Source organism: Branchiostoma lanceolatum, chromosome 6 (assembly GCF_035083965.1).
Source record: "Branchiostoma lanceolatum isolate klBraLanc5 chromosome 6, klBraLanc5.hap2, whole genome shotgun sequence".
Taxonomy (NCBI): domain Eukaryota; kingdom Metazoa; phylum Chordata; class Leptocardii; order Amphioxiformes; family Branchiostomatidae; genus Branchiostoma; species Branchiostoma lanceolatum.
The window spans coordinates 6,847,551-6,873,775 of NC_089727.1; the positions used below are offsets into that span (position 1 = coordinate 6,847,551).

General features: G+C 40.0%; 1 protein-coding gene across 1 annotated transcript; it reads right to left on the minus strand.

Annotated features, from left to right (window-relative positions):
• Positions 1 to 1,304: 1,304 nt before the first annotated feature.
• On the minus strand, positions 1,305 to 26,067 carry LOC136436320 (asparaginyl-tRNA synthetase-like). Its single transcript, XM_066430183.1, has 14 exons — positions 25,878 to 26,067; positions 25,417 to 25,526; positions 24,617 to 24,737; positions 23,987 to 24,127; positions 23,434 to 23,514; positions 22,775 to 22,896; positions 21,989 to 22,121; positions 21,493 to 21,591; positions 19,560 to 19,597; positions 19,142 to 19,208; positions 15,064 to 15,195; positions 14,660 to 14,757; positions 3,035 to 3,061; positions 1,305 to 2,655 (listed from the first exon to the last, which is right to left on the minus strand). Exons 1-14 carry the CDS (start codon positions 26,016 to 26,018, stop codon positions 2,511 to 2,513), a joined length of 1,455 nt encoding a protein of 484 aa, XP_066286280.1. The 5' UTR covers positions 26,019 to 26,067; the 3' UTR covers positions 1,305 to 2,510.
• Between the last annotated feature and the right edge of the window lie 158 nt (positions 26,068 to 26,225).

A 26,225-nucleotide genomic window follows, 5' to 3' on the forward strand; every position in this document is an offset into this window, starting at 1 on the left:
CAAACACCACTACCAGTGGACGAGCCCCCTGTTGTAGTGACTGCACAAAATTGTGTGGCCCAAGGGATACAGAAACTGAGATTGGCGCCACCGTATGCACCATCTGGTACAGGAAGGAATTTACCCAACTCTATACATGATTTTAATATCAATGTTGTCAAGTTTAAGATATGGCCTTGAGTGATTCAAGATGGTTTGATTCAAATTAGATAAATGTAGCATAAAATGACATTTTGTAAAGACTGAAAGGGGAGCAAAAACAACTATAAACGGCATAACAGACTGTCAATTCAACAGCCACATCTTTTTTTGTAGTGATGTTAGTACTGCACTCATGTATACAGTGAAATTTGATGTATTTTACGATATGAACCATGGAGAGGTGTAAAATGTAAGCAAGACATCACTTATATGTAAATTAGACTGAACACGGAATATAAAACTTTTTTGGGGAAAAATACACTCACAAAAATTTTATACAGGGGGATACGCAAAACCGTTATATGAAATAACCCTTCCTACTACGGTAGATAGGTGTAGGTTGATGTGAAGTATGAGCTGCTACAAAATCAACTCTGCATGGCGGAGACTGTGAATGCTGCAGCATACTGTGAAGATTATGGTGCAATAAAGTACATGTAAATTTTAATTGGTATACAGACACTAGGGATTATGTGGGGAATTAATCGCTATTTTATCAAATTCATATACTGTACATTCAATTACTTTTGCGGTGGTTTTACTTTGCAGTCAGTGGGAAAATGAGGTTTTTGTAGTCTTTAGTACAGTAGTGAAACATTGGACATGTAGATGTGCAATGTCATGAATTTGAAGTGGCAGAGTCACCATGAAAATAAAATCACCGTAAAAATTTCAAGGTTTACAGTATCCACCATTACAAATTTTGCTTCATTACCTTGAAAAGGAGATTATGTTCTTACCAACACTCGATGCTTGGTTTCCTGCCAGGATATACCTTCAATTATTTCTGAATTACATCTTTTATATGGTGCAATTGATTAGTCCTTGTATCTTGGGCCAAGAAATAATTGATCAAATATTGCGAAAAGATCCTGATTCAAATGTGGGGATTTTAGAAGAAGATGCAGTATAGAGAGAGCTGCTAGAGGGCCCATAATCTCATGTGTCCTTTGTTTTCCTGACACCTACCCACATAACAAATATCACATAACAAATATCCTATCCATCCACAATTTCTGGGGTCATGCTGTCCACTGACACACAAACCACAAACAGCACCGAAAACAGCATTCTTTTGCAATCCATTCATCACACTGTCCAGTAAAGGGCAAGAGTTCATCCCCAAACGATTCAACAAAGCTCAAAATAACAACGCAATCAATCAAAAATGTCATAACAGGCTTATACATGGTATATTTGTCCATTGACATCTACTATACAGTTTCTGACTCTGATTCCGATTCTGATACTTAATCCTTTCACTGATTTGAGAGATGGACCAGGAGGTAGCCTTTCTACATAATCTCTCACCGTTGCGACTTACTGTAAATGCAGAAATGTTTGCGGTGGTTTTATGATCACGGTTTTTAAAGGTAAGCTTTTTGCCGCGAACTTACATGTAAAACCAATGTGAAATTTTTTTTGCTCTCCTACTCCCATGTCTACTATTGTCCTAAATGCAAACTTAAAACGACTGCGTACACTCCATTTTCTCCCTACTGCAAAATTAAAACCACACAAACTTAAAATGCATTTACAGTATTGGCCCTTCTCCCTTAGAGCTTGTGGCTTTACACCTCTATCTCCAGACAACCATCACCTTTCCTAGAGTCACCAATAAGAGTTTCAGATTCTTAATCACTATGAAAATCCATCCAATAGGAGGGCAGGATTCTGTCACTATGAAAACCAGTCATCACAGGCATTGATAACAGACAGTTCATCAGTCTGACACTAATTGGTCCATGCTAGCACAAACGCGTAAATCAACAGATTTAGGATGTTCCCAATTTTCCTGACTTTGATAGAGGTTCTGGCTATCAAACTGTTGGAGCCTGGCCAGTGGAAGGGCTGCTGAAAGCATGATTTTAGGCTAGACCAAGAAGAATATATAAAGGTCATGGAACCATACAAAAATGACTTGAAAGGAAAGTGTAGCTGACAAAATAAGAAAAAAGGGGTCTAGTAAAATACATCCAAGTTAAACATTACATAATACAAAATAAATCTAATTAATTTTCATGTTGATTCAGACACTCATTCATATACCGGTTACAATTGATTTCAGAGTCATTCTCTGCGCTGATAAAAGATAGTTAGTGCTATCTGAAATGTATGACTCTTTATGACAGTTTATCCAGCTGCTAGTCAATGATTCGTTTCGTATTACATCATGTTGTACAGTACATAGATATTTAACATTCTTTGATGTAAAGCACAATGGAAAAGTATTCAATAACCTGCTTCTGGTGCATCCTTAATTGCTATTAAGCTTAAGTATTCTACTTATTCAAATACTGTTACACGAGTCACATTTTACAGGAGTGAGGAAATCGTGAGAAAGGGATGACATCACGGATGTGAGGAACTCCCAGAATGCACTGCAGGTACCGTTCGAAGCCCATCCCGAATCCGCCATGTGGAACAGAGCCGTATCTTCTCAGGTCCAGGTACCTGCAACAGGCACATCACAGGCAACTTTACCGACACAACACAAGTACAGAGACTGTCATGGTAGAGATTGCAATATGGCAGAATGGCTGATGCTGCCAGATTGCAATTTCTACCTTGACCAGTAGAGATAACGGTAGGAGTCTCTGCCAATTGCCAACAAAGATTGCGATCAGGATCTTTTCCAGTACAATTACTGATGCTACCATTAGAAATTCCAATCAGAGTCTGCAAATTCTAAGGTATTTAGAATTCTATTGGTCTGAAAGATAAGGGATGTAGTCTTTTCTGCTCTGTCATTTGTATTGCACAATCAGAATAACGTTAACTATTCTTCATATAAAATGTTTCAACTCAGCAAAGGAATTTCTAAAAATCTCACCATTGGTAGCTGCTGGACAAGCCAAGTCTGGTGGGAAAAGAAATCAATGTACGGTTAAGTGCTTTCTCTTAAAATATGTGAAGCTGTTTTGCAAATGGCTGCTAAACTGCACAGAGACAATGTGAAAAGGGTTTATCTTATGGAATAATTTCAAACCTGGGCTGTGATAACATTTGATACAGGTTGGTATGATATCGTATAGGCTTCTATTTGCATTGCATGGGCTTCTGTAGAATAGCGTTTTGCTTGCACATTCTGTCTCTGTCTTGAAGATCTGATGTTAGATTAAATGCAAGAGTTTGGATGTTGGAAGTAATGTTCTTGCAGGGCAACTTCTGGCCCATTTTGTATTGAAATGAGTGTTTTTTTGGCTTGGTGGATCCTGTACCTCCCTCGGGCCTATCATTTGGGTGATCCGTCCAGCATTGGGCTGGTACCTTTGGTTGACATGGGGTCCACCACATGATATTTTTTGTTAAGAGACAGGTGATTCTACAGACCATAATATCTTTTGCCTTTTTCTTACATAAGGTGATGTACTTTGTTATCTATCCATGTGATATATGATACCATATTCAGCCTCAAGGCAGGAGGAGTCCTACTCTTACTAACAGCTGGTCTCAAAATCAATTTCCTGTCTCACATTTCCATCTATCATAACGTTAATACATAACATAATGGGATGAGTTGGAAAGGACTTCAGGCGACAGGTGTGAAAACAACAGTTACTCAAGTTATGCTTCAAGTATCCGGCCTCAGTCATTCCTTTCAAACTCTTTTCAGATTTCCTGTCATTAACTTAATATTGATACATGCACATAATATGAAGGGATGAGTTGGAAAGGATTGAAGATTCAGGCGTGCAAACTTCAAGCATGCTTCAAGTTATCCGGCATCAGTCACTCCTTTTTAAATTGTCATTCTTCTGTGAATTTCAACATCATATTCCCATTCCTTCATAACATTGAGACATAACATAATGGGGAGGGTTGTAAAGGATTGCAGGGGCAGGTATACAAACAACTATCAGCGCTTTGCGGATTAGGACTGTTCCCGTTAAGCGGATTAGGACTGTTCCCGTTAAAACATAAAGTGATGGGCCGGAAAGGAATGTAGAGGCAGGTGTACAAAGCAACTTGCACGCTGCAAGCTTTCCGGTTTGTCATTCCTCTTAAAGTCTCTTTCTTTTGTGGATTTCCTGTTTCATATTTCTCATATTTCATAACGTAAAAACATAACATTAACAGATGTGCCGCAAAAGGACTGAAGGAGGAAGCTGTACAAAACAACTCAAATCATGCTGCAAGTTTTCCAGCTCTCAATCCTCTCAAAGTCTCTCTCTTTTGTGGATTTCCTGTTTCATATTTCTCCTATTTCATAAAGTCAAAACATATCATTAATGGATGGGCCGCAAAAGGAATTAATGCAGGGGCAGCTGTACAAAACAACTCAAGTTATCCTGCCTCAGTCATTCCTTTTAAACTCCCCTTCTTTTGTGGATACTTGGGACTTTGAAGCTTTGTTGGAGCACTAATGGCCCACAAGGTTATGCTGCTCCAGAGGGGGTTTCTGTAATGTTACACTCCAGAAGCCATTAGGTATGACCTTGAGTATGGGATATCACAGTTGGAATCAGTTGGATGTCTCAAAACTTTATGCAGCGAAAAACAACTACTGAGTGGAAGTGTGTGCGTGGGAAAGGGGGGTTTGAAGGTCATGAACTTGGTGCTGTAATATTACACACCAGAAGCCATTAGGTATGACCTTGAGTATGGAATATCACAGTTGGAATCAGTTGGATGTCTCAAGACTTTATGCGACAAAAAAACAACTACTGAGTGGAAGTGTGTGCGTGGGAAAGGGGGTTTGAAGATGATGACCTTCGTGCTGTAATATTACACTCCAGAAGCCATTAGGTGTGTCTTTGAGTATGGCATATCACAGTTGGAATCAGTTGGATGTCTTAAGACTCCATGCAACAACAACTGAGGGGAAAGTGGGGGCAAAGATGAAGACCTTGGTACTGTAATGGTAATGTTACACACCAGAGGGTATCACGCGTGTCCTTGAGTATGGAATATCAGAGTTGGAATCAGTAAGTTGTTTCAAGACTCCATGCAATGTTAAACCACAGCTGAGGGGAAAATGGGGGTGAAGATGAGGACCTTGGTGCTGTAATGTTATGATTACCCACCAGAGGGTATTACGAGTGTCCTTGAGTATGGAGTATCAGAGTTGGAATCAATCGATTGTCTCAAGACTCCATGCAAGGACAACTGAGTGAGGGAGAAGATGAAGACCTTGGTGCTGTAATGTTATTCTTACACACCAGAAGGTATCATGTGTGTACTTGAGTTCAAAATATCAGATAAGTTAGAATCAACTGGATGTCTGAAGACTTTATGCAAAGAAAGCCAACTGCTGAGAGGGAAGTGTGTGTGTGTGTGTGTGTGTGTGTGTGTGTGTGTGTGTGTGTGTGTGTGTGTGGTGGGAGGGGGGTGTATGAAAATGATAACCTTGGTGCTGTCTACACAAGGAGTTCTGATGAAACAGCTGGTCTCGAAATCGATTTCCTGTGTCATATTTCTGATCTTTCATAACACTACATGTCCTTGAGTATAGGATATCGGATAAGTTGGAACCAACAGTTACTGAATGTTTTATAACATTACATGTCAAACCGACTACTTAGTGTAGAGCATGAGTGTGTGGGGGAGCTCGATGTACTGTAATTCTTGGTTTAACTTAATTTTAGCTGATTTAATGGTCACTAGTCAACAGCTAAAATTTCATCATCGCAAATATTTGAACACTAAGATGATGGCCTTCGTTGTGTAATGTTACACATTAGAAGGCATTACATGTGTTCTTGAGTATGGAATATCAAATAGGTTGGCATCAACATGTCTTGAAATTAATTTCCTGTGTCATACATCCCATCTTTCATAACACTGCAAGTTCTTGAGTCCCAGATATCAGATGAGTTGAACTCAACTGAATGTCTTATAACAATACATGTAATGTTAAAGCGACTACTTAGTGCACTGCATGAGTGTGTGGGGGAGGTAGGAAGATGATGGCCTTGGTGCAGCAATGTTACACATTAGAGGGCAATACTGTGTTCTTGATTATGGAATATCAAATAGGTTGGCATCAACTTGATGTCCCTAGACTCCATGCAAACTGACTACAGAGTGAAGAGTGCATTGTATTTATTTTTGCAGGAACTCAATTTCACGGTAGAAGGAAAAAGGAGGCTTTTTATGTGTTTTATGTTTGCGGTTGGTACAATTCTGTAGTATAGCAGTGATACATTGGAAAGCATATTTGTGGAATCATTGCAAACATTTCAAGATGTTTCCAATATATCACTAAAGTACTACAGAATAGTATTAAACCACATCGGCAGCATAGCAATACTTCAGCACCAAGGTCATCACCCTCATACTCGCCACATACTGTAAATCTTACAATGTTCTCAGTGGTTTTTATTTTGCAGTGACCTCTCCAATGTGAATTCATAACACTACAAAATATGCGTTCCAATGTATCAGCACTCTACTATAGAATTGTATCAACCCCAAACTTAAAACACCTAGAAAACCTCCTTTCCCTTCTACCATGAAACCGAGTCCTTGTATGAAGGTGCTGACCTCGGTGCTGAAATCTGTCCTGTTGTCAATATGGCTGCATGTCACCTAACCTATCTGTCAAATCCAGCTTTGACTGAAAATCCTTGCATTTTCTGTTCATTTACTATTTCATATTACACCTATTGTGTGACTGAAAGGGTGTTTTCTGCTGATTCATCTGAGACACAATCTAGATAAATTGTTGAAATATTGAAATTTTCGCGGTGGTTTAATAATGTTCACAGTTTTTTAGGTAACCTCTTCGCCTCGAACTTAAAATCACCTGGTAAAACTTGTTCAGTCTTCTGCCAGCCTACCCCCTTGTTTCAACCTCGATCTCAAAACCACCCCGAATACCGCATTATCTTGGTACCATGAAATCAAATCCCTGCGAACTTAAAGGCATCTACTGTAATGTTGGCCCAAATAAACCTCCAAGAAGATGTTGAGAGGGCCCATTGTCAGAAAAATGAGGCTGTCAGAAAATGTCATTATCTCCCTTCCCTATATGCGCTTGGACATTACATCCCAGGGGCAAACTGTCTGTCAGCACTTGGGCACTCTTCATTAGGCTGTGTTGATTTTATTATATGGATGACATCCGCACATGCATCAATTTTTGCCCGTTTCCACACAACAAAAGAAGTTTTGGGCCATACTGTAAATCATACAAAGCAGCTGCAAGATGAGAGTATATAAGCCGAAAATTGCAAAAAATATTTTAAAAAATGGATACTGATGTCGTAGAATGCCAGAGTCAATTCCAAAGTCAAAGAAGAAGATGTGAAGGAAAAAAATGAAGAATCTATCTGAAGTTTTCTCCTTGATCCTTCCTAGATCTCATAATGAAGGCAACTATTTTTTTTTGACAAACTTTTTTTCATTCGCACGCTCGCATCAGAAGAAGAAGAAGAAGAAGAAGAATCAGTGTTTGGGTTCCCAGAGGATGTCATCCATACAATGAAGTCAACATGGTCTTATCGCTGCGTCGCAGCCCTTAATAGTCCTGTAACGCTATCTTAATAGCCCGCCCATTTAACAAGTCAAATGTATGTACTGTAAACTTAGAGAATCCTAATAAACGATATCTGGTTGCACAGTCCATAACTAATGCCCCATTAACTGAGATCCCACTGAAGAAGTAATGGTTCTCAGCTATTACTTTGAATCATCCCAGCTTTATTTCTGCAACAAACTGCCCAAGGAAGACCCAGGTCATTTCACAGTACATAAAACTAATCCAACTGTTACCACCTCGGTCGTCGATAAAGGCCAACGAGGTTGGTTCTCACTCACAGTGTTGACTGCAAATGATTTTTATTAGAGAATGGCTGTTTGAAAGTAGTCTGTGTTATGCTATGGTCACATTTTCACCTGTGCCTGTGGGGGCGGGGTATAGCCTCGGCCCGATGACACACAGGGCTCGAAATAGTGGGTGCATGTGCACCCAGTGCACCCAAAATTGGAACTGTGCACCTAATTTTTGACTGTGGGTGCACTGGTGCACCTATATATTTTTGTAGCCTATAGGGTTAAGGTACTATTGTACACTAGTATACAGAATATTCTTGAAATGTAAGTATAAAAAACAGCATGATAACTTTTTGCTGTACTTTATTTAATGTTTTATTTGTTTGAAATCTTAAAGTTAGCTATAGAATTACAGATTGAAGTTCTTAAGAAAGGCAGCAGCGTTAAACTTTGTAATTATGTTCTGAAGAACATTCAACTTTATTTTATCTGGTGCACCCAAAATTGTTTCTGTGCACCCAATTTTTTTAGTTGGGTGCACCAGTGCACCTATTCCCAAAGATGAATTTCGAGCCCTGACACATATTTGTCCCGGTTGACTGCCGGACACCAAAAGGGTACCTCTCAGTGTTCTTACAATTAGCACACTGCCCCTATTTGTTACCAGGTCCCAGGTTGATTTTAACTCCATGTTAAAGACTTCCAGGCACCTGGCTGTGGCCAAAAATAACTTGGTAGCCACAGAGTGCTCCACAAATAGGGGTAATGCCTGAGAGTGCAAGAACACAGCCCATAAACAACCCGTAAGGGTCCCGTTTTCCAATTGTGACCATAGCATAACTCTCAATACCTGGGCTGTATTGAGCCCCTCCCCAAAGTCTTTGTGACCATTCACCACAAAACCGGGAGACTGATTTAAAAAATGTGAAGTCTTTTTACTAGCTAGGAATTCCTTATCACTTTGACAATCAGTCCAATAAGAAGTGCAGGATTCTCTGTCACTGTGGAAACCAGTCATCACAGCCTCCAACACCATGGTAACAGATAGTTCTCTGTCTGACAATAATGACAATGACATGGATAATAGGTGTTCTGAATTCTCCTGACTTAAAAGCATTGGCCATCAAGCTCCAGGTGGCCTGATTAGTGGAAGGGCTGCTAGAAGCATGATTTAGTTTGTTTGTTTGTTTGTTTGTTTTATTCAGATCTCCATTAGAGTTTGATCTTTACAAATTTTACACTATTCTTCATGGAGTCCACTTACATTTGATACAATTAAATCAAACATAGGGAACAAAAAATTCAAACAATTGTTAGACAGTAAATCAAACATAAACAGGCTAGCTGTGGAAATTCAGGTGACGCTGCAGGTTTTTATCTTCTAGATCTTTTCCATTTCATTCCTCCATTTTCTTCTGTCCCCCACTGATCCTCCCTGGGGCTCTCATTACTTGTGCTGCTGCAGTGTTCCATCTGCTTCCAGGGTTGTGTGGGCCTCACACATGTAGGGATCATTGAACATCACAATCCTTTGAGCATTCATTGATTCATGGTCCATGCCCTATAAAAGCTAAAAATAAAGTTATCCATGGCCATTTTTCAAGATAAATCCTGCCCCGGTATTTGGAGTCTTTGTACGGATATTGTTTTCTGCCGACACACTGAAAATCATGTACTTCCTGGTAATTTTTCATTACACTACAGCAAGATGGGTTTTTGTCATTTTCTTTAATCTCATCAAACTACAATGTTAGATTTGTACACACTGCATTGAGCCAGTTACAAATTTTGATTGTTATAGCCCTCTAAACCCAACAACAAACACAACAGAAACTGACATTGTAAACATAAACAAAAAAATTGAAGCAATTACTGTAATGAGGAAAGAGTCTTTATCCCCCCTCGTTAAGTGGATTTTTTTTATCCATGCAGTCTCCTTAATTGTAAACATAAACAAAAGACTTGAAGCAAGGATCCAAACTCTTGCAACTTAAAATTGCATGATTTCAAAAGTTTGTAAAACAATGTGTGATTTCGCATGGGTTTGTTCCGAGCAACAGGAGATGTCAGGCCTGTCCTGAGTGTATGGCAGAGGAAATGTAGACCATTTCTCTCTTTTCTTCATTACTGTACTGGTTTGCACAAGAAATAACTGTGTAATATAATAGACTGGGATGGGGAGGACAACAGACGCACTTGTTCGATTAAGGAGGCTGCATGGATCAGAAACACCTAGATGTAAAAAGTAAAGGGAGTCCTCTGCACTGTGGAATTACACTGACACTAGTGACAGGATTTTGACGGAAATTTGTGGCCCACACAGCTGTCACTTCATCTAACATATTGCAAATCACTCCGGGCACTGATTGTCGGCAGATTACGCCGTCAACGCTCCACACTGGAAGACTGTTAACAAGAGTGACAGTCCTGGCTGTTTAGTATTCGCCTGGTAGCAGTTCTGTGACATGGACAAGAAGTTGAGAAAGAATGGGATATATCTAGGACAGGAGGTGACAAGGGAGGCATGAGGGGAGGAGTATTTAGAAGGGAGGCAGGTTAGCATGGTATCTATCCTATTCTAGCTCCAGTTCTCTCATCTGATGGCTTCTATACAGAATACGATAATACTAGAGAAATTATTGGTATTTGAATATTCACACTGTTCCCACCCTCCTCCAGTAGGGCTGAATCGCTCGGTACAACGAACCTCCCGGCATCAGCCCTGCTATTCTCCCCCCTGATTCTGGCTCATTGCAGGGCTGATGCCGGGAGGTTCGTTGTATGTATCGAGCGACGGGAGCTAGACTTTTCTGTGTGGAAGCGATCAGTGGAGAAACCTGACCTAGAATAGGGTGGATTCCAGGCTAGGACAGTCCTAGCTGTTTAGCATTCTCCTAGCAGCATTTCTGTGTGGTAGAACTTGTCAAAATAAATGGTGTGGAAGAGACAAACAGATATGGGGATTTACCACGAGGAATGTGCTGTCAACTCTCCCTATTGGCGAGTAAGCCCTATTGTGCATCACCACAAGCGTCTAAGACCTTAGAAAGTCAGTCAAGATTTGGCGCTGCTTGGTTCTCTAATGTCATTACTTGCCATTAGGCCAAACCGTCTTAATGTATTGGTTCTCAGACTTTTCTATGTGACATTTTTGCAAGAGGACATCATGAAAACAGAAAACAGAGCAAAAGTTATATCTTAAGTCATGGTAAAGACTCTTCCATCCATACAATAACACCTAAAATGTTTGAAATGTAACCCATACTTTACCGCGCCACACAGGCATGAAAAAATTGTATGATAATAAATAGCGGTTTTGTTTTCATCATCTTTGTGGTGACATCTCATTGCTAATCACCAGCACAAAATTAGACACCATGATCATGAATACTGTGTTTCCAATGTACATGTATTACTGTAAATGCAGATATGTTTCGGTGCTTTTTTTTCTGCGGTTTTCGTGGTGAATTCTTTACCGTGAACTTAAAACCACCACGAAAAGCCATTTTATTGTGTGACTGTAGTGCTACTATTGTTTCAAACATGAACTCAAACCCACCGCGAACACTTTATTTTCTCCTTACTGCAAAATCAAATCCCCGCGAACATTTCTGCATTTACACTACAAAATCGTTTCAACCGCCAACTAATAAACATGGCAAAAATCTCCTTTGTCGTTTTACCGTGAAATTAAGTTCCTTTGAAAATTCTACAGTAACTATGTCTTCCTATTCTGGCATGCACAGCAGCAAAAGAAGACCATCATGTAATTTAGAACTAGCTGCACAATCACTGACCTCTGGTATGTGTTGAATATGTGTTTTCAATGCATCACTCCTTTGTTACAGATTCGTTTCAACCACAAAATTATAGCACTACAAAAACCTCCCTTCTCCTTGTACCGTGAAATTAAGTTCCTAGGAAAATTATACTGTGTCTTCATATTCTGCTGGCATGCACAGCAGCAAAGGAAGACCATCAAGCAAAGAACTAGCATCACAATCACTGACCTCTCCACTGCAAATTGAAGACATCACAAATATGTGTTGAATATCAGTTTCCAATGTAACTGCTACAGAATCGATTCAACCACAAAATTATAGCACTGCAAAAACCTCCCTTCTCCTTGTACCGTGAAATTAAGTTCCTAGGAAAATTATACTGTGTCTTCCTGCTCTGTTAGCATGCACAGCAGCAAAAGAAGACCATCAAGTAAAGAACCAGCAGCACAATCACGACTTTCCCGGCACAACCACCCAAGGCAGTCAGGCCTAAATCAAGTGGAAACTGTTGCAGGGGTCGAGTCAAGGTCATTCAAGGGGTGAACGAGTGCACAGGAAGAATATACTAGAAAGGGTCATTTCCATTAGGGATGTTTGGGAAATACTAGACACATCATTTTACAACGACACAAAACTTCTCAGCTAATACAATACAACTGTTGCAGGGGTCGAGACAAGGTCATTCGCGGGGAGACCGAAAGCAGGAAGTATTCTGTTCATGTCTTGACTTGATCTGAGGCACTTAGCTGCAGTTACTCGCTGTAAAAGCCAGGACTGGTGCTGACATGCTAAATGCATTAGTCATGCCTGACGAGAGAACCCCTGGTCGCAACTGCGGTGTGTATCTGTATCTTTCTGTATCTATATAGCCTTTATAAACGCCTTTCGGTGTAACACACCAGCTTTGCAGCATGGCGGCAGATGGTTATATTACACCTGTCACACCTAACCTTTGTATATCTAACTGCATGCACCGTTTAAAGCTATCTAGTGCGGATGCCCCTACAGTACATGCATGATAACGAGTCCAACTCTAAGATAGTTCTTAGGAAATAAGAATTTTTGAACACATCAACAAATATATATGACGTTGCAATGGGGGGTGTTTGTGTGATTTAGGCCTTAAGGCCTTAAGGTGAAGACAGTATTTCACTTAATAGTATAGGAATTTACATGGTAAAGAACGCCAAAAGATGACGTGAAAAGATTCGACACTTCGAAATGCACAGCTTCCGCCTCACTGACATGCACAGAAGAAGCTCTCTGGATTTTTTTCAAGTTCTGTTATGCACTGTTTGCTTGCCAAGCAAATTTAACTTCCGACTTTGCTGCAAAGTACACCTAATGCTACCGGAAAGGGGCGCAATCCTTAGGTGGTCTAATGTTCATTGCGCTTGTCGAAAAGAGCTTGGGGAATTTCCCCGGTACAATGAACCTGTAATACCATACATAGCGTCTGTCTTCTCTCTCACGACCAGTGGAAGGTTAGCTCTTCAGTGAGCTAAACTGGATCGAGATCACTTTCTTTTCTTTCGTTCCCCTCAAAGCAAGAAATAAAGATGGCGCAGCCCGAGCGTGGTCTGCTGTGTCCCTAGTTCTTATGCACCTCATACGACACAGAAGATCCCAGGCTTGACCGTAAGGCCGTCAGTAATAGTCCTGGCAATCGTGCGTCATGTAAGCTCCCACATGGTGTAGACAGAATTATGGATGAAAAGAGCCAAATGTCACAAAGTATAAGCTTCAATTTAGTCCACCTATCTTCCCACTCATGTGTCATCCTTCAAAGTCTATCTAAAGAACACTGTTAAAAGTCTATCGGAAGGAAAGCACAGTTGGCAAAGATGGAATATACCGTATGGAGAGATGGTCCAACGGCTGCAGAAGAACTTTATTGCATGACGATTTTACATGGTACAAAGTATGGCAAGAATTAGTAAGCATATCACAAAGTAGAAGTGTAGAATAAAACTCAACATCCTAATTACTAATACAATACAATAAGGGCTAGCATGCGTTTTCGATATAGTGTTATAATCGAGTTGGTTTAATCATTACGTTTGGTATTTTTTCTAATGAGAAAGCAGTCGTTTAGATATTTACCTATGTTTGCATTGTGGGGATTGTTGCATTTAAATATGTACTCAAAATGGTCTGTAGCATCGAGACTCTTAGAACTTGCAGATCCAAAGCAACATGTGAAGGATTGTGATGGCCCCTTGGCACTCAACTAAAAGCTACTAAAATCAGCATCTGTGTTCAACTTGGCACCTGACACTACCACTTAACACAGTTAAGTTAATTCCATTGTAATGTCTTGTCTTTGTCAGCAGGGCTAGCCCTTTGTAATGGCCTTAGGCTAGTTGGGCAGCCCTGGCTGTGTGTCCTGTCCAATAAATAAATGAATAAATAAATAAAAAGAGGACACCTCGTTTCCCTCAACTGCAGGAAGTGAATAAATTCACAGTAAATCACGCCTCTGGAAGCTTCAAGATGGCCAACACTTATGAGTTAGGGAAATTGGATTCTGTTGATTGATGCACATGTGCCTCCATGGACCAATTATTGTAAGACTGAGGACTGGCTGTTACCATGGCTGGAGGCTGTGATGACTGGTTTCCATAGTGACTGGTTTTCACACTCATAAAGAACCCTGAGCTCCTACTGCTATTGTCCTTTCTTTAATCAGTCTAAAATCAGGTTATTAAACCTAAAATATAGTACAGAACCAGCACATCTCCCTCGAATTGGTGCCGCTGGAGAAGACGAATGCCCAAGGTGTGTGGGTCTCAGATTCGCAACCTGTCATCCACCTTAAACAAATTCACGCGAAGGTTACCGTGTCAACCCTCCTCACTTAGGTGTAGGGACTGACACGGTCATCATACTCGACTTACGAGTGATTGCCATACAGATAGTACAGGTCAATGACTTGTTTTACTGCATGTAAGATTTCCTACCTGTCTAGTCTATCCTGTAATGTCTCAAGTCGTTCCTCCCTCAGACTGCCTCCAAACAGCTCCCCAACTTCTGGCACCAACAGGTCAAATGCTGCAACCTGTAGAATTTAAACGTCAATGATATACACTGGATCCTCTTGTTACCTTCACCAAGAAGGTTATGTTTTCGGTGCTGTTTGTTTGTTTGTTTGTGTGTGTGTGTGTGTGTGTGTGTGTGTGTGTGTTTGTGTGTGTGTGCATTGACAGCATAACCCGAGAAGCTGTGGGTGGATGCTTATGATATTTCATACTATTTACCAGGTATGCATTACAAACAAACAAGCAAACATGTAAGGAGAGGTCAGACTAAACTATAGGTTATACTTGACTATAGACTATGTATATAAAAAGAAAGTAGCACCTACTGTTTTATCATCATTATTGTCCCTGGCATAAAAAGGCTTGAGATCCCTGGGGAAGTCGGTCACAAACACCGGTACACTTCCGCAGTGTCTCACCAGGTGGCGCTCATGTTCTTTCTGCAGGTCATGACCCCACTGGAAAGTAAGAAATCAAGAAACCATTCTGCATTATGGTCTCCTACCGCAATAAGGCCGTACCATTGGTTTACATGTTATATTGCGCAACTTTTGTGGCCGAAAATCCAACAAGGAAACAGTCTTTTTGTAGATGTTTTGCTTTCTACTGTGAGCACACTTCTTCGTGAGGCACTGAAAAAAATGTCACAAAGACCTGACCCGGCGAAGGATATCTATGGAATTCATAACTGCACTATCCACTATGTTCTCAAGAGGCCCTCTTTGGCCGCCTGCCCCTGACCGAATCACTCAGAACAAAGAAGCCGTACACGTCTGACAATCACTCGGATGCCGAAGCTTTCCTACCTAATCCTGGCAGTAATACACAAGCTTTCATCCCAAATCCTTTATCAGGTGGGGTCAATTAAAGACAATTTATCATCCACATGAACACAACCTCTTGGGGCCTATTCATATCTTTAGACCGCGGATTCTTTGAGACTGTACACTCGGAGTAATACAGGTGCGAGACCTTATGTGGATGAAGGTTAGACATTCAGGTACTTTCTTCAACTACCTTCATTTAAGAACTGTCATGCCCCAGCAGTTCCAGATGCCACCAAAAACATGTAAAGATACAAAACTGGAAGTTCTGCTGCAGTACCAAGAGAAGCTGCCAGCAGGCCAAAAATCAATCTTAAGCTTCATCTTTCGAAGATCTACCCATATTCCAAATATCATCAAAACCCATCCACAGCTATCACAATAAAGTGGAAATAGAAACAGACACACCCAAAACGATTTTTATGTAGATAATGACTGTGTATCTCTGTTATATTGTATCTGACCCTTACCTCTTCCCTCATGACCTCAATGAAAAGCGGCCTGCGTGCCGATTTGAGCTTATCATGAATAAACCTTAAGGTTCAAACAAATAATAATCAACTGGATGAACTCTCTAAAAATTTCAGCTCACACCCAAAACGATTTTCATGTAGATAATAATCAACTGGATGAACTCTCTAAAAATTTCAGATAGCATATAGTTACACTATCCTTCACCAGTGACTGAGATGGTCATTGTTATTCTGCACTAGTGCAGGTCTGGAGTACTGTACAATTGTGTGGCTGTAAGACTATTACAACATAAGAAATTGGTCACCAGGTCGCTGGTACAAATGATAGAAACAATTGTTTAACAGACACAAAAATCTTTATGCGAATATGCTTGTCAGACTCTCCTCACTTTCAGCTAGACAATACAATCTTATACAAAAGAGGTCTCTTTTAATCCTCCTTGCTTCTACTAAGGCCACTTTGCACAATTTCAGACTCCTTGGTGGAGGCCATACGTTTTTTTTATATCTGCACTCAGCACACACAAGAACTTGGAGAGAATAATGCAAACTTTAGAACCATTAAGCGGTGTTTCTCAGGGTACTTTATAACATTTGGTGCTTCAGATTTGCCTGTGGAAATATAATATTACTGTTTCTTAATGGAAGTACTACGCCTTGGGAGAACATTACTGGCACAAGTCCATGGCAATGAAATCTTTAGTAATGTTTCAACAGCCTTATGGTCCTACATTTTTCAAAGTGTAAAAATGTAAGTGTCATCCTAAGAAATTGCAGAAATCAAAGGCTCCATCACAGACATCCGGTGACTGAATTGTCAAGTATAATCAAGAGAAAATTGTTGAATAAAACCCGCAATACAGATCAGCAACAAGTGCATCAATAATCGTAGCAAGTAGCCAAACTTCTTCCCTCCATAGCTCATCCATTCATCATCTTGACACTGATTGATTTAAACAAAACAGCGCTCAACGGGGAGGGATTTAGAAAAGAACCATTATAAATAACCTTGACAATCCAATGGAAAAAGCTTCCCCAAGGCTCTTTGAAAATTCCCTCCACAGGTTATGATCCAGAGTAATCTCCTCTGTGCGATGGAGACGAGACAAGGTCAACATTAATGAGATAGCAGAGAGATTCTTAGAAATAACTGGAGTCAGCGGGGACATGTGGAGGGTATTCACCTATCTACATGTATTTCAGGTTTTCAATAGTTTGCACCAGTACAAAATCCACTCAATCATTCCTATGTTTGTTTAAGAGGAGATTTAGACAGGGCAGTAAATCAAAAAGTCTTTTGTCTAGTATGTTTTCACAAGAATTTGAGAAATTCATTTAATAACAATCAAGCAGGTGAAAAATGAAAGATGCTGATCATGATTATACAGTCTTTCTGTCTGGTCTGCGATCTAAATGCAGAAGGTAGTGACTGTGAATCTTGACATGTTTGCTGTGTTTTTATTTTCATGATAATCTCTCCGGTGCGAAGACTAGTCGACTGCTGCCCATCCCTGTGTCAGGGACCCCAGAAGCAGTATAATCAAATAATGGATACAACTACTTTCTCCAATGCAAAATCAGCACACTGCAGATATGAATTTACATGTGATACACGTACTTGTCTTTCAATGATGAACTTAAAACACCATGAAAAATTCCTTTCCCCTCCTACTGCGATATCAAGTCCAAGCTGATGAATAGATGCATTCACAGTATGGCCTGTAGAAGTATATGTGTGCATAATGTCTAGTCAATTTGTCTCCAACTCTCTACAGTCTTTCAACAGGAGAATAAAGCCAAGTCTGACATAAGGAAGACTTCAGGCAATATCACTTAAGCCATACCAACTTAAAATGTTGGTTTTCAGTTATCTTTATGTAAAATCTTAGAAAAGGACATCATGCATGAGTACATAAGGCTGGTAGGAAAACTTGCATCTGACTCTGTTCACTCCCTGAAACTGTGTGTGTGAAGGTACAGACTTTCCTCTCAGACACTGTTATCATGTTGATATTGCAATCTAGCATTATTTTTTTTTTCAAATTCGATAAAAAAAGAATTAAATCAAAAGGCAGATGGAGAGATATGTAAGTTTATCTTCATGTTGTTTCAAGTCAACCTCACATATTCTGCAAAGGATGGGAACAGGACCTGCAAGAAAACGTTCCAAAATAATAATAGTGGCCCCTCTATCATATTTCTGAGCATAAGTTGTAATGAAACATCACAATATAATTTCTTTCCTGCCTCCTAGCTGCACTCCTCCCTAGGGAACATCATTTTCAAATACTGACAAAAGGTCAGAACAAATATCATTCTAAATTTATGACTATCTCATTTACTCAAAATTGCCCATCTTTTAATAAGGTTTTGGAGATGGGACTGAGCAAGGGCACTGTGGAGAATCATCTTTGAATCACTGTAGGATTTTCTGGGATTCACAATTGAATTACTACTCTTACAGTTTGCATTATATATATCATCAAATACATCATCCTCCAATAACTGAGGGATTTGTGGGTCAAAAGGTGATATTGATAGTAACTCTCATATTAAAATTGATTCTCAATGGAGGCACAAGTTGATATCGGTATGATTACAATCACTTTTACGGAGGGAGCCTGACTACTAGATGTAAATAGAATTTAGGCCGAGGAAAATTGATGTTGTGTTTCTGACTACGGTCCTGAAATATAGGGATGTTAGGTAGGGAATCTCTCTTCTTCCTTTTTAGATTTTGGTCGAAACGATCGTACAAATACAGTTTAAGAATCATAGTAAAACTGAAATTTTCAACATGATGTTTAGCTAATACATACAGATATACTGTATACTACTACAAGTGTGTAGTACCATACAGGGTGTCAACACATAAGGGAACCAAGGTTTGGTAGGTCTGTTTATATCATTTTTTCTATTGCAACAGAAATGAGAACATGTTGGAAAACAATTCTACATCATTTTTGTCAGATCGCAAATTTCATGTCCCTCGCCAGTGGTCAATCCCCCCAAAAAAGACTAGGGTCGGCTACAAGTTTGTTTAAGGGTCGGTCAGGTAACTAGAAACACAAAATATTTTTCCTAGGCCTTAGCAGCACCGTACCTACCTCAGGTCTGAACTTAAAGTTTTCTGAATGATTCTTTAAGATGTCAATTGCTTCTGTGTAGGTCATCCTGTGTTGGAAAGAAGGAAATACATTCTTAAAAGGAAAGAAAGAAACTGCCCCCAAAGGTCCCAATTCCTTAGACAGCAAAAGCACTTAACAACTTGTGAAGCAGTGGAGATGTGAATGCTGTTAGCAATAATGTTAATGGAAGCACAGTACCCAGAAACATATTAAAGAAACATGGGAAATGATATGCTAAAATCTGTTAAGCTTATATGTATCAAATAATGGCCAGCTAGAGGTTATAACGAGTGAAAAATAAAACTTGATGGTACTTTTGTTGAAAGTGAATAACACTGAACAAGGATAGTACATATAGCAGAATCCAAACATTACAGAAGAGAACAGAAATGCTTACCTGATAAATTTTGATGTCAGTATTTTCTCCACAACTTCCTAATAGTAGGAAATAATTCAGGGTAAGATTATCTTCCCAGATAACCAAAAGTGACATCAATAGAGTACAAAACATTCAGAATGATTTAAGTGCTTGTGATGCCAATGACACCAAAATACAACAATCCCTGATTACATTCTTTGCTTTTCAAAAGAATGTTTCTCACAAGCCGCAGTGCCAGGTTCCAAACTGGCTGCTGTCTTCACTGTGACGTCATAGCACTGGGAATTCAATTTGATTGACTGGCGGCAGGAATCAAGAACTGCAAGAACGATGTTCAATGTTCGATAACATCAGACGGTTGTATTCTGTACATGTGTACAAACGCCTATGTTCATTGAATGATACTTACTATGGTGGAATATAATCATGAAATGTTTTATTTTGGTGTCATTTTTGTCAAATGAACTTAAACGTCTCTGCCAAAGCACAATGATCACAGTGGTGAAGAATCCTTAATAAAATCCAAGCCATGGATCTAAAGCTTACCCACAACGTGGAATGACATTATACATATCCTACTCACAATGTCATAAAGATTAATGAATACCGTAAATTTTTTATTAATCCTGCCATAAGGCAAACACCCAGAGAATGCTGTTTAAAAAGATTATCTCCATTGAAAGTAGAAATGATGACCTAAATCAATGGATTATTTTGGATACTTAAGACTCTCCCTTGGTGATAACTTTCCTGCTGCAGCTCCAATATTGTGTTGTTTCCAGCAAAGGTATATGCCTTATGGAGTTTGCCCTATCTGTGCACATCATCTCACAATACCCACCGGCAGGGTCTTATCTACCAATATATACACCCATTGTGCCGCCGAGCCAAATTACATCCAAGGCAACATGATCTGGGTCTCATGGATGCCGTCTGTAGATTGTTTCCTCTAAATGAAATCACACAGTCACACTGATCTCAAACCTACCTAACACCTAGTGAAAGTGATCTTAAACCAGTTTAGCTCATATGACAGAGAAGACAGACGCTACAAAACGTATGTACAGTATTTACAGGTTCATTGTATCAGGGAAATTCCCCTAGCTCTTTTCAACAAGCACAATGTACAGTGGACCATGGCTTAATGACTCTTCTAAGGACTGTGACCCTTTCCAATATGATGTCGGATGAGTGACAACAGCTGGGATTGAAACTCCCAACCACTGGACTACATGCTTCTCTATACATTTGTAGATGGGCAATGATATCCAGGTAAAAAATTGCATGAATACAAAATACATGTGTATATTAAGCAACTGCTTAAATCCCCTTAAGAGGCAGACATTTCAGATAGCATCGATAGTCTTTCATCAGCGACTCAGTCACAGATCTAGATGAAAGAGAGTGGATGCTATCTGAAACATCTGAAAAATATGGGAGCATTTTGTATTGTAGAAAGTAATTCTTCTTGGTGTAGCCTGAGCTCAACCTGTGTTGTGCCCTTGGGAAAGACATTTATTTCCTTCGGATGTAAAGCCGGATGCCCCGTGTTTTAGGAGAGCCATTCTTCGTTCAAGCACATAAAAAAAAAATACACTTATCTAAAAGTAATTCTTGTTGGTGTAGCCTGAGCTCAACCTGAGTTGTGCCCTTGGGAAAGACATTTATTTCCTTGCTCTGAAAAATGAGTAGCAGTATCTAACTTTGATTAGGGACGTCCTCTTGGATGGGATGTAAAGCCAGATGCCCTGTGTTTTAGGAGAGCCATTCTTCGTTCGAGAACATTTTAAAAAAACCTACACTTATCTAAAAGAGTAGGGGTCCGTCCCAGTGTGAGAGTATCAAACCTTACTGTCTGGTCTTACACAGCTTGAGCTTACTGTGCAAAACTGAAGTGCTATGCCTGAAGGTGGTTTACCGGTTACACGAAACAAACAAAACAAGAGCTCACCCTGTGCCCCGGTGAAACAAACTTGTAGAACAGATGAAGGTCATCGGGACACGATGCCAGAATCTGCTCTGTCGGCTGTTTCACCATCATCTCTATCACCTGGGGAGAAATACTGGCTGTCAATCATCTTCTTTTCTACCCCCAGCACGTTCTATTTTTTGTTGGTTTTATCATTCATGTTTTGTAAATTGTTTTAATTTCGAAACTGATATAGACATTGTATTCGACGTTAGAAATGTTTTCAACATGTTTGGATACGATAGAAAATATTTCAAAAGTCATAACAAAGATTTAAAATTGTTTTAAACATTTACTCATCTAAGTTAGGTTGTTACACAGGTTTTGAAAATGTCAAAAGAAAAGGTAGCAAACACCCGCTCGGTGACTTGAAATTGACTCTAATATGTTGAAATAAATATTACTCGAGACTTGAAGGTCTTGACCTAAGCAAGTAAGCAGTAAGAATCAAAACATTACAGCAGCTCCTATCCCCCACCTCCATGACGTCCTCCTGTGTCTGTGTGAACGCCAGCTCCACCTCCACCATGTAGAACTCAGACAGGTGTCTCCTGCCCAGGGACTTCTCTGCTCGGAAGGTGGGACCAAACACATACACCCTGGACAGGGCACTGGAGGAAGCAGAATACAGAATCACACATTCACAGAGGGAAAAGGAAAAAGAGCAGGCACCAGGTATAGGCTGTAAAATATCCACTAGGGTACAAAACAGGTAATGAGCCATCATAAAGGTTACATTGAAAGGTAGTCCCATAGTCTTTTTGAGGCCACAGGGGCAGTGGTCAGTTTTTCTCCACTGTGTACAGGGCACGGCACTGGGAGGTGGAGCCAACCAAACCCTCTCCTTTTTAAATTTACCTCCCCAACTAAAATCAGGTACCCATTTTTCACAACAGGGTTGAGTGAGGAAAGTCGTGTAAAGTGCCTTTCCCAAGGTCTAGCCAGAAACGCCAGGAATCAAACCCATGGCCATTTGATGCAATGATAAGCTTATTGATCATGCACAAAGAACTTCAACAGCAAAAACTACATAGTATGTCTTCATATAATTCTGTGAATCTTAAAACTTTAAATTTGTCTTAAAATGTCTTTATTGGCTTCTCCACCCTGAATTCATTACACAGCGAATATATCTTCCTTGTATGACTACTGTACTAACAAATTGTTTCCGCAAATATAAAACATCGCAAAACCTCCTTTTTCCTCCTACTGCAAAGTAAACAAATCACAGCTAAAGTAAATAAATTCACAGTAATACATATACCTGGCCATAACCTCCAACTGCAGTTGTCCTGACACAGTGAGGAATGCTGGGACATCAAAGAAATGTTTGGTTTCCTTCCCACTGTCCTCTGATATCTCCTTCAGCACTGTGGAGCTGGCTGGCTTCGTATGGACACAAAAACATAACAAGGTCAGGGAGGTCAGACTACGGCAGTGATGATGATGAAAAGGAGGATAAAGATGATGGGAGGGAGAGGAAGTTGTCCAACTATCCTGTCTTCTCTATGGATGACAACACAGGTGAATCTTTTTGTCTTAGATATATGCGCATCTAAACCTTCTCCTTCTCTGAAACAGTGTGCACATACGTAAGTACAGACTTTCCCCTCAGATGTTTTCATACTTATATTTGTGTGGCGTCGAGAAGTCAAACTTTTGATCTTCAACTCATTAACAACCTAATAAAAGACACAGGACTCAGCAGTACAGCCATTAGTTACGACCCCTAATGGAGGACGCAAATGAGAGACGTAAAGTGATTCAGGCTTCGAGAGTTGGCATCCCATGATGTCTTTGAAGACTATGAATAATCTTTAACAAGCTCTTCCGTCTGAAAAACAGTTTCTGTGGGAGGAGGAAACTCTTCACCAACCACATGCACATTAGCAGATATTACTAGAACAGGAGTGTTGTCCCTACCTCTACCTGGAACAGCTCTCCTGCACCCTCACAGTCATTAGAACTGATGACAGGGGTGTGAACTTCCACGTATCCCTGATCCTGGGGGGGGGGAAACAAACATACAATTATGAAATATTGCAATCTTCTTAGAACATAGAAGTACCCTCTGGATACATGATACAAATGTTACTCAAGCAACTGGATACATTTTATAAACTGTCAGACGTTTTAGATAGGATCCGCTATCTCTTTTGTCAGTGAATCTGAAAAATCTGAAGACCATCAGGTATTCAACCAAAACTATTAATCGGATATGCAAATGAGATGAGCAAAATTATAAGACAGTATTGTGCATCTTATCACCTTGTTTATTATTTTGTACACTTATTTATCTGCACACAAAAAGAAGAAACATAATGTACATGTATTGAACAAAAAAAACAGGCAGGAGGAGGAAAGATTCAAGCCTAAAAGGTTTGCCTGCCTTTTTTTTCCGTATATTTGGACAGAACTATTCTCAAGTTAACGAGTTTTCAAACACCACAAAGAGCAGGCATAACCACACCCTGACCTGGAAGAACTTGTGGATTGCACTGGTTGCTTGACTCCGTATTCTGAGCAGAGCTGCGAAAGAGTTGGTCCTCGCCCTGAGATGGGGAAACTGTCGGCTATACTCCATCGTGTGCCTCTTCTTGGCTTTGAAGGGGAACTCCTACCGGTGACACAAATGAAACAGACTCAGTTACATAACACAACAGTTAAAGTAGCCAATCTTTCTTTCATACATGTAGGTTATGCCATACATGTATCAGCAAGTACAATACAGTCATACAACTCCACCTATATACATTTACAAGAACTGCATTTTTTAAGGCTCCCTGTCCTACAAAGACTCTCTTGAGTATTGCCTCTACTAGACCAATGTTACAAGTGCTTTGACTCACTCACTCACTCACTCTCCGTTTTTGACTCAGGGATACAAAAAAACAAAATGTTTTATTCATATTTTGATCTGTCCAAGACTTTTCATAATTCACAAGGAGCTTTTTTTCTGTGCTAACTTTTTCAAATTCCGCCTGTTAGCATTTTGGCACCAGATTTGTATCAGTTACTTGGTCAAGCAGCAGGGAGAAGGTTAAAATGACATACATAATCTGTACATGAACACAAGTACCAATACTAGGTAAGTACCTGTGTTTACCTTTGCATTGCAAGGCCCTATAACCTCCAGCCTGTCTGCATGTAGCTCCACCTCCTGGCCTGGGTGGGCGCTGGGGAGGAGTCTCCCCTCTACATGAACGGCACTGCCAAACGACAGGTCACTGGGGAAACAAAGATACATCAACTTTTCAATGGTTATAACACATAATGCTAAGGCCACACCAATTTGATTTCTTGGTTAACAGATTTTTAAAAAATTATTTTAGCACGAGGACATCTTTTAAACAGAAGGATGGGGTGAAAACTTGTACCTGACCCTGTTCACTCCCTGAAACTGTGTGCACCAAAGTACAAACTTTCCTCTGAGATTCTGTTTTCATGTTGATTTTCCAATCTAGCATTTTTTTTAAAATTCCATTAACCAAGAAATCAAAAACATCGGAAATATGACCAACTGAAATTTTGGCACTCTTCTTTTTCTTCTCTAGCACTAGGGTTCAATCGATGAATGTATGATCATAACAAATGAAATAAGCTTTCCACTAATATGTGATACAATTTGCATTTGATGATTTGCATTTTTCGTTTGTTCGTTTTAATGCACCCCTTTTTTTTTTTTTTGTTCATGTTGAAACAATTACACAACCACCGGCCACAGATGAGTGGGGCCTCTACTTTTGTCCTGGACGCTATGCTAAGGGTCTTGTCTAGTATTAGTAGTGTGTAGATGTAGAAGATGAAGTATCTATGGAGAAATCCAGTTTTGAACCTTTTGTGTTAAGTTTATGTGTGAGATGTGCAGGTATCTTCTGGACGATAACAATGCCATGATATCCTCACCTGGTGCCCATGTCAGGTGTGCCCACCACCTGCAGGTTTGCCAGGCAGCTGCCATCGTTCAGGTGCAGGAACAGAACCTCCTTCTGGGACCGGATGGACCGCACCCAGCCCTACAGGATAGGGCAGTTGGCAATGAAAGGTACATATGGCCTCCGTTGTTCAATGTTGACCATGCAGGCATGCACAATCATGACAATCCTGACAAGTTGACAATCCTAATTCACTATGAAACAGTCCTATAAGACAATTAAGTAGGAAAGTCCTGTCGATAGTGGAATAAACCTTATTGACAGGAACATCAACAGCCGTTCATCTAAGGAAGTGGCTACTGACAGGATTATACCTGTCAACAGCAGAAAAAAGTGCACTGCTGACAGGATCATCCTGTCAATAGCCTTACTTCTTCTAATGGCAGAAGGGGGAGGGGCACACACGCTAACAGTTTGTTTGTAACACGGTACCTGCAGTTTTAAAGGCATTCCGTTTTCTGGAGGCTTTGATGAAATGATCTCCCATATCCGCCTGGCCCGGGTGTATGTTGTACATTTCCGTATGTGTCTGAAGCTGACCGAGAGAGAAGTTTTCAGTCTCCAAAACCACATCTTTCACCCGGCTTTGCACTCACTGGACCGGCCTGTTTTGTGGCTTGTCGTAAAATACATGAAACGCGAATTTCCTGAGAAAGACTATTTTTTCCATACAAATGCCATCTTCAAATTACTCGTAAAGTTTTAGATTGAAATTTGTTCGTATTTCATGGTTTTTAAACGGTAACTTTGATTTCTCGTCTTCTTTACGACATATCGCAA